At 45.5% G+C, this 13,802-nt stretch overlaps 1 protein-coding gene across 1 annotated transcript in view; it reads right to left on the minus strand.

The window, feature by feature from the left end:
• KMT2A (lysine methyltransferase 2A) overlaps positions 1 to 8,066 on the minus strand; it is a 28,195-nt gene extending 20,129 nt beyond the window's left edge. The window contains exons 1-7 of the mRNA XM_027699618.1: positions 5,517 to 8,066; positions 4,058 to 4,235; positions 3,453 to 3,687; positions 2,682 to 2,746; positions 1,798 to 2,169; positions 1,108 to 1,181; positions 339 to 467 (exon numbers count right to left, since the gene is read on the minus strand). Coding sequence (XP_027555419.1) covers positions 339 to 467; positions 1,108 to 1,181; positions 1,798 to 2,169; positions 2,682 to 2,746; positions 3,453 to 3,687; positions 4,058 to 4,235; positions 5,517 to 8,066 — 3,603 coding nt within the window. The remainder of the gene's footprint in view (positions 1 to 338; positions 468 to 1,107; positions 1,182 to 1,797; positions 2,170 to 2,681; positions 2,747 to 3,452; positions 3,688 to 4,057; positions 4,236 to 5,516) is intronic.
• Between the last annotated feature and the right edge of the window lie 5,736 nt (positions 8,067 to 13,802).

A 13,802-nucleotide genomic window follows, 5' to 3' on the forward strand; every position in this document is an offset into this window, starting at 1 on the left:
ATCTTGTTGGCTCAAGTTGTGGTAAGGATTTAAAGTTCCATCTTAATGGAATAATTCTTCATAAACCTCAAATTCTTGCTCATCCTCACACATTGACAGTTAAGGTTTTAAAGCTTTAAGTGTCTCTTCATCCAGAACTCTAATTATAAGGAAAAAAAAGGCATAACAAGCTTCTCAAAATCAACCAAGTGACTTTTCATGAGGCTCCTATTTGCAGTTCCCTCGGAAAGGTACCAGACACACAAACTCAGCAGTTACTGCCAGCACTCTCAGGGGACTCTAGTTGCAGTGTCTAGAGCCATGGAATGTTCAAATACTTAAAACATTTTGTCCTCTACCTTGAAATCCACTCGGATTCTGTGGACTCCATCTGTAGGCGGCTTTTGCTTGGAACTGCTGCCGTTAGTCAGAGTGCTGAGCAAGTTCAGCGTGCTGCTCTCTGGCTTGCTTAGAGGAGGGGGCTTTTCCTGGTCAAGCAAAGGAGCCTGCATTAATCTCAACCCCGGACATGAGAACTTACCCAGCAGTTATATCCGATGCTGCAGATAATTCACAGACAAACCCCCAAACCAGCACAGAATTAATGACTGTGTCGAAGCTGCAGGGAAGTGACCACTCCGCAAACCATTCCCTAAGAGCATTCCACATGCAATTACAGTTGTAATTCCATGTAATTACATGCACTTTCCTCTACCATCATGTTGTTCTCTCCCACCAGAGCGTGGGTTGGTCTTTTGCTGCAGTGGGGCAACTCTGGGTGTAATCAGGCCCTATGCACTTCTCCCTCATATTGAAATAAGACAATTATATTTTTTCCACGATGGAGCTGTTTCTGAGACAAAGGTAGTTCCATTTTTTATGGAAAAACTAGCCTCCACCCCCCAACGCACAAGTCTTTGAGATCAAAATAACACCTAAGCCGACTCTTAGGCATAGACCAGGTTTTTCTGGTATCCACATACAGCCAACAAGGAAAAACCTAACATCTTTAAGAACCAAATATAAAAAAATATCTGCAAAGGGTTACGCAAGATGGTTCTACTTTCTAGACAGAGAGAAGTTCCAGGTGCTGGAAATTTTACTGACTGTACAAAAAACAGTATTCACCTTTTCTTTTGGTTTCTGTTTCACAGGGAAAGTTGGACGGGGAGCAATTTTTTTCTGTTTGCTTTGTTCTGTGCCTAGGAAGGGGGGGAAAAATTATGAGTATTTCAAGTAACTAACAGCCACCTGTAGAGAAGAAAAGGGAAAAAAATCAGCTGGGTAACATGCAATGAGTTTTAGACTAGAACTTTTCCACCCTCTTCTGTGGCTGCACCTCACCAACTATGAGCTGTCTCCTGGAGGCATGACTAGCAGAGCTTGCTCTGCTAACAATCTGGAGCACTGTGGGTGCAAAGCCACAGAAGTCCCAGAGCTGCCTGCCTGGTCACTGTTCATGCTGCTCTGAACTACAGCCAATAGTGGACTATGCTTCTGTGTTAAAAGATTACATCCTCCTGGTTTCACAGTCAGACTGGGAAGTTGACAGGCTTAACAATATTGAAAACATACTTCCAGACTGCCCCAGCTACATGACTCAGACCCAACCAGGATGGCCATCTTTCTCCCTGCCCCAACATACTCTGTGGTTCAACAAAATAGAAGCCAGTTCTAGGCAAAATTTTCAAAATAATCTGCTGTACTTTCACCACACCACAAAGCATTTATCATATTTAAAATCCAACAGTTTTTACTGGTATTAATATTGTTACTTAACATGACTCAAACATATTGAGGATAAACAGTCCCATTTACCTATTTCTGGTTGGGGAGTCTGCTTTTTCTTGGGCTCAGAAGTGCTAAGTTTAGGTGCTTCTTTTTTCAAAGGTCCTGAGCTCGGTGGCTGAGAAGGAGGGGGCTGGACTTGCTGGGATGTCTGCTTGCCAGTCTTTCTGGTACCAGATGTAGGAACCGGTTTGGGCTCTGACATGGGAACGGAGGAATTCCCATCCTCATGCTTTTCCTCAACAGGTTTACGGGCAGGCTCACCACTCTTCTTCCCAGCACTGTCTTCTCTTGGTGCGACAGCTTGAGGAGCTTGTTTCTGTCCAGAGTCCAACTGATTTTTTCCAGAATGGCTTTCTTTCTTCTCATTTGTCTTAGATTTCTTCTCTTTCTTTTTTGCAGCTAGGAAGAAGAAGCACAGATAAAGCAAAGAGACAAAACGGTGTGACTTCAAATCATTTGCTGCTTTTTTGAAACAACAATACAGACACTTTGATTCAGAACTTCATCATTCTGTCATATGAAAGAAAAAACTGTACTCAAAAAATAAACTAATGCACTTGGCTTGTGCTTCAATCTGTGTTCTTATACCTTGGACCCCTATTCTGAGACAGCAGTAAGCAACACCCTCCCGCAGTAGCACAGATTCAGAGCTGCAAGCAGACTTTGTGAGGAAGGAAAAGGAAGAAAAACGAATCAAAAGGAAGGAAGCAAAACTACCAGTCCAGTGCTGAGAGACACAGGGGAGTACAAATGCTGTCAGCACCCACATCTCTCCTGCCCCTTTCACCTGCCATCAGTGCAGGCAGGGTGGCTCCCTGTAAAATAACCTTTATAAGCTCAGTGTAGCCACAACAACAGCACAGAGAGCAAAACCTATGAAATGAAAACTTCTCTCTTGTGCTTTAGCCTACCTTTAGCTTGCTTCTGGAGATAAGCTTTTGAAGGCATCCACTGTAGATTTTGACATTTCCTCATTCTAAAAATAAAGAACATGTCATGAAATCAGAAGAAAGATGCAGACATTAAGAGGGCAGTCTATAAATACTCAACATGAAGAACTGAAAATAAAATTATCAATAGAAGCACTACTTTTGTTCAGACAAAATCAGGTACTCTTGGAGTGTGACCGGTTTAGGAGACCAAGACTTTTGTTAACTTTATTCAACTTTATTCCCTATTTGTCTTATACTTAGCATGTAATGCCTTATGTATGTTGGGCCAGGCTTTGTTTCTGCGTCTGTTCTTGTAGCAAGGCCTGTGGCTCTGAAACCCAGCTGCTGAGAGCAAGACTTCTTCCAGCCTGCAGAGTACTCTCACACAGCAATTCTCACAGCAAGGCTTTATAAACAGCTCTCATACCACAACAACCTACTGGTGTTGCTTTAGCAGCTGCTCTTTCAGACAGATTATCTAGCCTGGTAAAATCAATTTAATGGAGCAATTTAAAAAAGGTTCAATCTAAGGGATATGCACAAAAAATGACAGGAGAAATCAAAGAGAGTGGTATTGCTTAATGACACCTAGAGACATCTTTGTATATAAGCCAGATAAGAATCATCTACAAAACACAACCTCTTCATGAATGCAATTTGGAAAATAAGGGAAAAATATTTATGTGCTGTTCCTGGCCCAGAGTGAGAGTACACTTATCCCAGTCAGTGCAGGCACAGTTTCTCACTTACTTGCAGCACTGCTTCTTTATATTGCGCCCACCAAACTTGGGTTTGTCCAGACAGTTAGTGCAGACACCACAGTCCTCTGGAACTTGACAGCCCGAACACTGCCCACAGCGCCTGGAGCGCCGGCCCTTCTTCACCGGAGGTTCTTGCTGTGCCTTGTTTCTGGTAACCGGCTTAATGGGCTTTATAGGTGGAGCAAGAGGTTCAGCCTCTTCTGAGCCAGCTATCGATGACTTATCTATCAAGAGAACATTTATAATGTGAATTTGCCAATGTTAAAGAATGTTTCAGGAGTGTCTAATTTAGTCCAAGAAGTCTAAGTTCATGTGCAGAACCACGTGAGTGCATGTCAGTGTGTGCATACACAGATGTGTACATGTGTGCACGCACACACACCCCTCTGCAGAACACAAGTTTGGTGCAGAACACATGTATTTGACACAATTCCCAGTGGCTGAAAGGATTAACCCTGTTTGAGGGGCACCGTAACAGAGAGTCCGGACCTCTAATACATTTTCCCTTGTTAATCACTTGAAGTCCTCATTGTAAGCAGTCAACAGAAGCTGACTTTGTACAAACCCAGACAAAAACTAGAAATCCCAACTCACCATCGTTCCCCATGGAAGACAGTATCTTCTCCCTCTCTTCCCACGGTAAGGCACTCAGAGTGGGCATGTCATCAGGAAACACTGCTCGCTTGCGGCCCAGCGCAACAGCTGCTCTCCTGCAAACATGTTTTATTCGTGGTCCTCGGACTGATGTTTCTGATGAATCACTCTCTTGCCCCTAGATTTCAGAACATGAGAACAGACAGTATTCCTAAGAAAGGTACCAAAACGAGGCTGAGAAACATGTAATGGAAACTTCTAAGCAGAGATAAACTATATCTTAGCTTGCACTTTGTAAGAATCGTGATAAAAACAAAGATTCGGCCTTCTAAGCCTTCAGCTATCCAAGGGAGGATAAATGCAAGAGAACAAGAGGTTTTACTCAGTTGGAGTTACAAGGTAAGTTTCTGTCCACTACTGGAAAACCAACTTGCTCATGAAGCCATGTTATCAAGGCACTGACATCACAAATATCAGAGCCCACTGGATTTGGACCAGCACTCAGTGCTGACTGATCCAGCAGAAGGCAGAAGTAAATAAGGCTGTTTGAGAGCTTTGCAGATGCTGGCGTTTCAGATGAGGGGCTTGTGTTTACCAGGTGCTAAACAAATGCAGCATTTTAGTGCCATTTTCCATGTTTCGATCAAAAGATTCTGGAATATCTCCCACCAAAAGAACTACCCCAAACAAGCAACTGTGAGGGCCTGGGCTTCTGCTACACCAGGCCAGACATACAGAAGCATCTTCATTTTGGAGACACCAGTTAGAGAATTTTCTATTTGAAATAAGTGCTAGTGATTTTCAACACTAATGATGTTAGGAAAAGTAAAAGTTTAAATAAAAAGTATTCCCTGAAAGTGTATCTCACCTCCCTTTCTGGTAGGTAAAGAGGACTGCAGAAAAGGGTGGGTTTGGTGTGGGGGAGAGGGAAAAGAGGAAAATGGTAGGAAGCAGTCCCCCAAATCAGAGGTGAAATCCCAATGGATTTTCTTCCCTCTCATAAGTGACAGATCACTGTGCAAAGGTAAAAAACAAGAGAGACTAAGGAACAACTTGCTCTTCAGAAGCCAGCCTTACACTCAAGGAGGGTCCACAAGAAACGTCAAGGCCGAGAGAGACATTGCATTTTGCTGGAACTGCACTTTTCAGAGACAGTACTACTCTAGACGATCACTTTGCTTAGATTTATTCAGAGAAACCCAATAAGCAGCTATGCCATACTGGTCTCTAAAACACATGCAGCTCCCCCCTGAGCTCACTACACAGCAGCTCCCTCTTCCCCTCAGCTTCTGCCCAGGGCTCCTTGTTTTCTGATCATTTGCCATCTGTTGCACTAACAGCTGCTTTGCTTGGCACATTAATTCTTCTCACTCAGGATACAAAAGCTACTTGTGACTTTCAGAGCAAGTTCAAAGTAAGAGGCACTCTAGCAAAAAATTCAACTTGGAAAAAGGAATACCTGTGCTTTTGGCTGATCCGCTTGTTTGAGGGACTTGCTCTTCTCAATCTTGTACAGCTGGGCTTTTGCCTTTTTCAGAAGACTGGCCACCCTCTTGTCAGTCATTGGCAGTTTGTCTGCTTGAGCCAACATGGAGCTGATGGAGGAAGCGGAATGTTTAACAGTGCTTGACGAAGGAGCAGAAAGACGCAGAGCTTTTTCCTTCTCCAAAGATGGCACAGTGGGGCTCACGTCCAGGTCTGATTTGTCTAAGCCCCCTCTACCTTTCTTGGATGTTTTGGTTTTGACAGCTGCCGTATCTGCCAGAGCAGCAGTGGAAACGTCTGCCGCGGGATCTACTGCTGTGGACTTCTTCCGCCCAGCAGTTTTTTTGGCAGACGATGACGCCGCAACATCTTCGCTGACAACTTTTTCTTTGGGCATTTTACCTACAGGAAACAAAGCAGAGCTACTCTGAATTTCTGACCCTTTTCTCCTTTTCTCTTTCCTTGACTCCCGTTTGTTCTCCTTTTCCCTCTCTCTGTCTTTCTCTCTGCTCTTGTCCTTCTCCAGGCTTTTGTCAGCATCTTTATCTTTGGAGAGTTCCTCTGCTGCCCTGTCCTTGTTTCTGCCTCTCTCTGTCTGGGGACTCGATGCGAACCAAGGGAAGAGAGGAGTAGGGCTACTGGATGAGAAAGGCTCTGCTGGAGCGCCCGTCTGCTTCCTCGGTCTCTGGCTTCTTTCTGCTGATTCCCCAGACTGCGATAGGGAATGAGAGGGAAAAGTAAAAGTTGAATTTAAGGCACTAGTGGCGAGAGAACTAACTGAAATGCTAGTTAATGAGGAAGAGACAGAAGACTGTGGGGTGAGAGTTGTCAGGTCAGAGGTACTAAGCCTCCCGCTCCTTGTCCTCATGGAGTGTGAAGGAGATCTGGGTTCTGATCGGATGGGGCTGAACGCTTTCCTCTTCCGCCTCCGAGAGGACACACCCGCAGCAGAGGTCCCTGTAGCGGCGCGACCGACCGATGAGGGCAGAGTTACTGACTCGAAGATCCGGGAGTGGGCCTCGCTCGGTGTGAACCGGGGTGCTCGCAGCAGAGGACTTCTCTTGTGCATGTCAAACCTGGCTCCAGAGTGAAGCGAAAACAGACGTGTGGGAGCTGTGGCACCCGGTGTTGAGAAGCCAGATGCAAAGCCAACGTCCTCCGGAGTCAGCGGCGGGGGTCTGAAGTTATCAAATATTGGTTTACGAATAAGACCCTCTTTGGCATATTTTGCTGATGAGAAGTACTGTGGCTCTGACCTGGAATGTTTCAGGGAGGTCCACCTAAACGTCGGCTCTCGCAGAATCGACTTTCGTTTCTCTTGCATGGGCGCAGCAGAAGCGGGAAGAAAGGGCGAGGCCAGTGGTATGGTTGGAGGCATTAGCCAAGGGGTATGGTCCGAGATGCTGGAAGCAGGCTGCAGTGGTGGCGGGGGAGTGAGCAAAGGGGGAGGAGGAGAGGAGGAGGATTGCTGCTGCGGCACACTTGGTAAGGCCGACAGCTTTTTTGCAGTCCTCTGGCCAAAACTTCTTTCTGTTATCGAAAATCTTCTGTTTCGCCTATCACTGTTATCATTTTCAGGGGACTGAGAAACAGGCAGTGGAGTGTGAACTTCTGGAGTATTGCTTCGCTCCTCAGAAAGTGTCTGCATCTCCTCGGAAGCCTGGGAGTCCGTAGATGTATCCACGCTGGGGCTGCTGGACCGTGAGGAGTCCGAAGACATCTGAGACGAATGCTGAGAAGCAGCACTGGACTTTTCACTGGAGCCACAAGATGTAGCGCTGAACCTGCTGTTTGGTGTGGATTCTAGTCTGGATATTTTAATAGGAGGATCGTAGTCTTCATCCTCAATAAACCGTTTGGGTGTTTTGATAATCCGTGAAGAGATCGCACTCACAACTGGCATGATGAACTGTCGGATATTTTTGAGCTGGGTTCTCCCCTTCCTGCCCTGCAGTTTGGCTGCTTCTTTCTCAATCTTTTTTTGTGCTCCTTTTTTAGCCCTCTGCAAGAGTTGCTTAGCAATTGTGGCATCTGTCCTTTTGGTGGAAGGTATAATCCTAACGGGTTTAATCCTGCGCGGGCTCTGTCTGACAGCGGTCTTCTCTTCCTTCGTGAGAGGCGGCATGCCATCCTTTTCTTTGCGAATCCTCTGAGGCTTCTCCAGCTGTGAGTTTATGACTAAAGTTGAGGAAGTCTTTAACCGTTCAGAGGACGGCGGCCTGCCTCTCCTGCGCACGATCTGAACGCTCTTCCTCCCAATCTGAAGTTTTGCCCCAGGCTTGAATTTAGATTTCAGTGGGGAGAGCTTACTAGTTCTTAATTTCTTGATTTTAGCTGCTTGCTGAAATGTAGTGGATGGTGACCTTTTGATTTTTTTCAGACTCTCTTTTTCTTCTTTGCTGCCCTTCTGAATGTCTGATGTGTCCTTTTCTTGCGATAATTTGAACTTCACACTTGTAAGTGTTGGAGGTCTTCCTCGTCTTTTTTCCCCACTCTTCGACTCCTTCTTCTTTACTTTCTCCATGGATGTGGTTTCAGACTTGCTCGAAGGGGAACACACTGACGAAGAGTCTGACAGTACAGCTGAACTTCGGTCAGAACTGCTCCGGGGCCTCCCACGAGGTTTCCGTGGACTAGATTTAACTGAGAGGGAAGTAGAGAATGCAGAGTACATATTAATTTCTCTGAGTGTGGGATCAGCATTACCCAGGTCACACAAGTATTTACTCAGTATCAGTCACACTGCCTGCACAAGTTGCCAAAACATTTCAGATAATCAACAAACAGAAATACCATTTTATCACTACATGTAGAGAGTACCCTCCCAACAAACCTCTTCTCCCACATAAGATATCATGGAGATAACATTTTTAAAAATGCAAGCTTGCCTTTTCCCAACAACTAGATATGCAATGGCACAAACCCAGTACCAACCTCGTGTTGGGCAGGGGCAATAATTCTCAAGGGCACAGGTCACCTTTTAAACACATTAAAAGATTTTTTTTAAGCAGATCACAGTTGGTTGAAAAAAAAAAATCCTTCTTTTCTAGTACCAGTCAAACCTCTGACATGAGGTTTCAAATACTGGTTTCATCAGTGTAACTCTTTTTCTCAAAGTTTCCCTGTTCCTTTACAGATCAGACATACAGAGTCCAACACTAACTGAATCCAAAGACTGGGGTGGCTTTTATGGTGAATGAGATTTGATGGAACAAACAGAAGAAGCTCAGCAAAGCCATCACAAAGGAAAACAGAAAGTCAACACCCAATCCTGCAACTTGAACTTACCTGTGGGGGACCTGGTGGGACTTCGTACTTTGACTTCTTCATCTGAACCAAAACCTAAAAACTGTTCATCCTGCAAAGAGAAAGCGGATGGAAGTTTGAGGACATGGATGATAACATTACAAAGAACTTCCCTGTGATCAAAGCACAAAAGGATTCTAGAGGATTTTCCTTCCCCAAAGAAGACACTGGCATTTGTTCTTCTAACAAACAATTGCTAAAAAAGGAAAAACAACTTTTATATACACATACACAGCAGCTACAGTTTACAGCTATGGAACAGTCAAAAAGAGTTATGGTGAAACAAAGGACAAATATACATAGAAAAAAACCTTAATGCATAAAATCTGCTGCTCCTATCAAACCACAAAGCTCTGCTCTTGTAAGCTATTATTCAAACCACCCTAAAGACATACTTCAGCAAAAGAAGTGTTTCCGTGTTTATTATTCTAGTACAAACATAGCTCAACTTCCTGCTAACTCATGTATATCCTCTCTTTTTACTTCACTTCAGATTTGTTCTTTAGGAGAGATGAAAACACGACTTATGCTGTGAAGCTCTTCCCTCTGACAGAGGTATGAGGTTAAAGCCTCCCTACACAGGGCAGGTGCATCAGGGAGTCTCTTAAAGGTCAATCCCTTTCATCTGCCACCCAAATGTGTAGTGACACTTTTTTTTTTTTATGTCGTTACACCTTTCCTATTTTCACCTCAAGTATTTATGTTGGCTCTTCCCTTCAGAGCACTGTGTGATGTGGCCACATGCTGAGCTTTGAGAAGGGCAGGCGCTGTGAGAACAGTATCCTGGAAGTGAAAAGGGGCAACACTGTGAAGGGTGAAGGTGAACTGTGCAAAGAAGTAACATTGTTCCCTCATGTTCTGCCTCCTGTTTTTTACATGGAATTTCTACTTCATCTACTTCCAGGATAGATCAATAAAGAGCATCTGAGCTACTGAAACCACAGTCTGGTTTTAAAGAAATTGAACCACGCACACTGAGACCCACACCTGTGTCTATAGGAGAGCTGTGATGTGATGAAGAGCAGCAAGGCTTCAGATCAAACTATTTCTCAAAATGTTCTGCCTGGTTTCTGTCTGATGAGGTCCAGTATAAACAATTCAAATACACTAAGTGTTCTGACCAGGCAACCATCCAGGTTCTCAATGCAGATAACTGCTCTGGCCAGTCAAATCCAACACGTACCCCCTCGGGCTGCAGTTAATCACTGTAAGCCATCACCCGCACACGCTGCTGAAGGAGGGGGTGGCCCTGCCCCTCCTCACATCCCTGCTGCCTATCTGCTCTCTGCACTTGCAGCAGTGATGCCAAGGAAACCGGAAAAAGCAATGATACAGCAACATAGAAGAAATAAAATTATGCCAAAAGGCATCGCTTCTGCCTGAGGCACCCGGCATCACGCAGAACCCCTGAAGGGCATTTCCCGAAAGGGAGAAGCTACCGCTTCCCAGCTTCCATCCTGCAGCAAGGCAAGCGGAGCGAGAGCAGCTGCGGGAGCAGGGCTGCCCGCTCCCCACACTGCGGATCACCCTGCCCGCCGCTCCGAGCACGTGGGCTCGCTGCAGGATGTAAACACTGCTGCGCTGCTGCTGCTGCTGCGTGGGCAGCCGGGGAAAGGGTCCCAGCCCCGACCAAGGGAGAGGCTGCCAGCGGAGACAGGTGCGGGCTGAACGCTCTGAACGCTGAGAAGGCACGCAGAGAAATAACAAGCACTCTAAGAACAGTCGGGTTTGGAAACGCAAAGGGAGCAGCCGCTCACCCCGTGCAATTTCCTGACTTGCACCGGCCTCCAAGTTCCTGTGGCTGCCATGGATCTTTTCTTCATCTTGTTATTCTGGGTCCTACAGTCATTATTTATTTTATCTGTGGCTTCTAAATCAGTACTTGCCACATTTTTGACAATTTTCTGTCATAATCCATAGAATAGAACTGGCATTATTTTCAAACCGAGCCCTGTTACCTTACTTTTCCAATGGGATACATTAATTCTGGCTTTGGCCTGATAGTCTGGGGATGATAATTTTCTCCCCATGGCCTATCAAGCAGCCACCAGAATTGTCTACAGCAAAAAGGCTCCCTCCACAAAACAATCACTTTGGCTTTTACAACAATCACTTTTACAACCACAAGTAGCATGACCAAAACATCACTTGTGTTATCTTGTTCAGTGACATTCATGAGTGTATAGATGACCTCTAAGCAGTCACTGTCACTACCTGAGAAGGCAGCCTTGTGACCTGTCAGAGATCAAGAAAGCCACTAAGTACCACTATGTGTTTGCCAAGCTAACCCATCCAGTTGGCCATCGCATGTCAAAATGCAGCTTTGAGGCAAACAAGGCAGGAACAGCTTCCCTCTATTTTTTTAGAAGTGACTATAAAGCATGACAGATGGAGAGTGATTAAAAAACATAATGATTTTGAACATGACCTCATTTACCTGAAAAAGGATAACCCAGTACAACAAATGATTATATATACAAGGACATGGGAAGGTGTGCCTCGTGCAACACATGAAGCCTAACCAGGCATGGACAGGACAATCTCTCTGGGCAGCAAAGCTTACATGTACATCTCTGACTCAAACATTACACTATCCCACCTGGGTTCAACCTCAGAGTTGTGAGCAGATGAAGAAAGGTTTTTCCCCAGCTACTAAAGAACAGAGAAGTTGCAAGCAAATGTCTATCACAACACTTTTGAGCAAAATTACTTTTCAAAGAATTTCCAAGTAAAGATCTTGGAGGAAAATCCACCTTCAAATGAGAAACTACTCTACAGGTACTGACTGAAGTTCCGACCTCTGTCTGAGAAATAACAGCATAACACAGAGTACTACGGATCTGTGAAGTGGGACAGGACTGTCACCAGCATTAAGCCAGCAATGCAGCTGCTCCAATCAGCACCTCAAAAGGTTAATTTAATTGTACAATAGATTCACCTGACCTACACTTCTCTTCCCATTCCTCACCCTGGGTTTGGCCCCAATTAGGCAGCACCTCACCTTCTTGTAAAGGGATAAGCTATTTTTAGAAGCTCATTCAGATGCCTGCTTAGTAACTACAGCACAGTATCTACCAGACTCCTCTGCTTTCAGCAGAGTAAACACCCTTGGAAGTTGGCAATTAGAGACAAACACTGAGTGCACTCTGTGCTGGTGTTGGGAGAGGAGTGGAGTCACCTGGGAGTTCAGGGAGATGCTTCCCAAGCCACAGCTTGTGATGCAACTTCAATAATAAGCAGCAGAGCACCCGGGGTGACCATTATGCATGGACTCAGATGAGGGTCCACTCATCCTTTCATTGTTTAATTCAACAAAAGCTCAGACCAAGAGTGATGCCCAGACTTGGCTGGGGCTTCCCCTCAGAGCAGCAACAACCTACAGACCACATCCTGAGAGCACAGGAAAACTCCTGGCTGGGTCACCCCCACATGACAACCCCCAAACTACAATGCTGCAGCTATACCCTCGGGAATCACGCACAGCAATACAACTGTGATTAGGACTGCAGCTTCTGGAGCCCCTTGGACGACACCTAATTTTAGAATTTGAAAGTGCATGTTGCTCTTTACAGGGCTGAGGCTCAGAGAGCACCTGTTCTGACAGTATTACTGAGTGTACAGATCTGTCTTGCCAGCTTGCTAGAAGGAAAATGAGAATATTCAGTGTTAGGAAGTAACAGTACAGCCAGTCTCACTCTCTAGTCAAGCTGCAAGCAGGAGACCACACTAACTTACACCAGCAGCCCACTAACAACACAACTGGTCCTTATTTTCCATAGAGTCCCAGTTCCATCCTGGATGAGAAATTCTGAATTATGCTCCTCTGAACACAGAGGAATGCTTATTAGAGCACCTGAAACACTCTCACACTGGTCACAACAAGCTTTCAAGGAAGAGGGTCAGTCAAACCATTACCTAGAAAGATTCAGCTTGAAGATGGCGAGAGAAAAGCCTAGAGCTGCTGTACTGATGCATTAAAAAAAGTCTTTTGTAGTAGCAAACTCATCTTTCGCTCCTAAAGAAATATATTTCCTAAAGAAATATTATTTAAGTGAAACTATGCTTCAGCTCAGCTCCGGGGGAACAGTAAACCTCTCTCTGGGAATTCTGTGCTATCCCTGAGAAGTGAAGAACCACTGACCCAAGGAGTTACCCAGTCTCTTCCCTTGTTTCCTCCAACGAGATGCTGGTAAAACCTGCAGTTCAGGCTCCTATGCCAACAGAAAGCAGGCAGTGAAACACTGTTGCGAGTCTGTCCCGGGAGCTTTCCAGGAGAAGGAAATGCAATGTGGAAAAGCCCCTGGAACAAACTGGTCAGTGCATTGCTGCTGCTCTGAAGCTGCCCTACCTGCCCATCACTCCCACCAGTGGGACCAGCCACACCACCTTCCACTCCAAAACAGCTTCCCAAATTCCTAACAAACTTCCCCAAACTGGCCCTCTGAGGGTTTGGAACACTGCACAACGCTGACCAACCCACACAAATGGGAACATCACCAGGATGCTTAAAACACGCTTTATTTACACACATCTGACAAAGGAGCACTAGAGTCTTCAGGAAGGGGACAATGCATGAAGGAGCCTCTGTCTCTCAGGTCTGCATCTCCCTCACCATGTGCACGTACAGTGACCATGGTACCAGTGACAGGTAGGGCTCTACACCTCCACCTCACACATTAAACACTCCGGCAGTTTTACAGCAACTGATCAACATAACACTAGGAGAGGAAATTCTGAGACAAACAGAATTTTAATGCCCATGGAGGAAAGAAATTATTCGTACTTCCAGCTCAGGTGTGACTGTGGTGGCAGCATGGAAGCTGCTCCTTCCACCCAGCACATGGGTCTAGTGCCCTTTGCAAACAAGTCAGCCATGGGCAAACATCCACAGCTGGGAGAAGATGGTGCCCACGTATAATTACAGTAGTGCCAGGAGAGGCACCACCATCACCAC

The sequence above is a fragment of the Neopelma chrysocephalum genome, unplaced genomic scaffold (genome assembly GCF_003984885.1).
Source record: "Neopelma chrysocephalum unplaced genomic scaffold, ASM398488v2 Primary Assembly neopelma1_138, whole genome shotgun sequence".
NCBI lineage: Eukaryota > Metazoa > Chordata > Aves > Passeriformes > Pipridae > Neopelma > Neopelma chrysocephalum.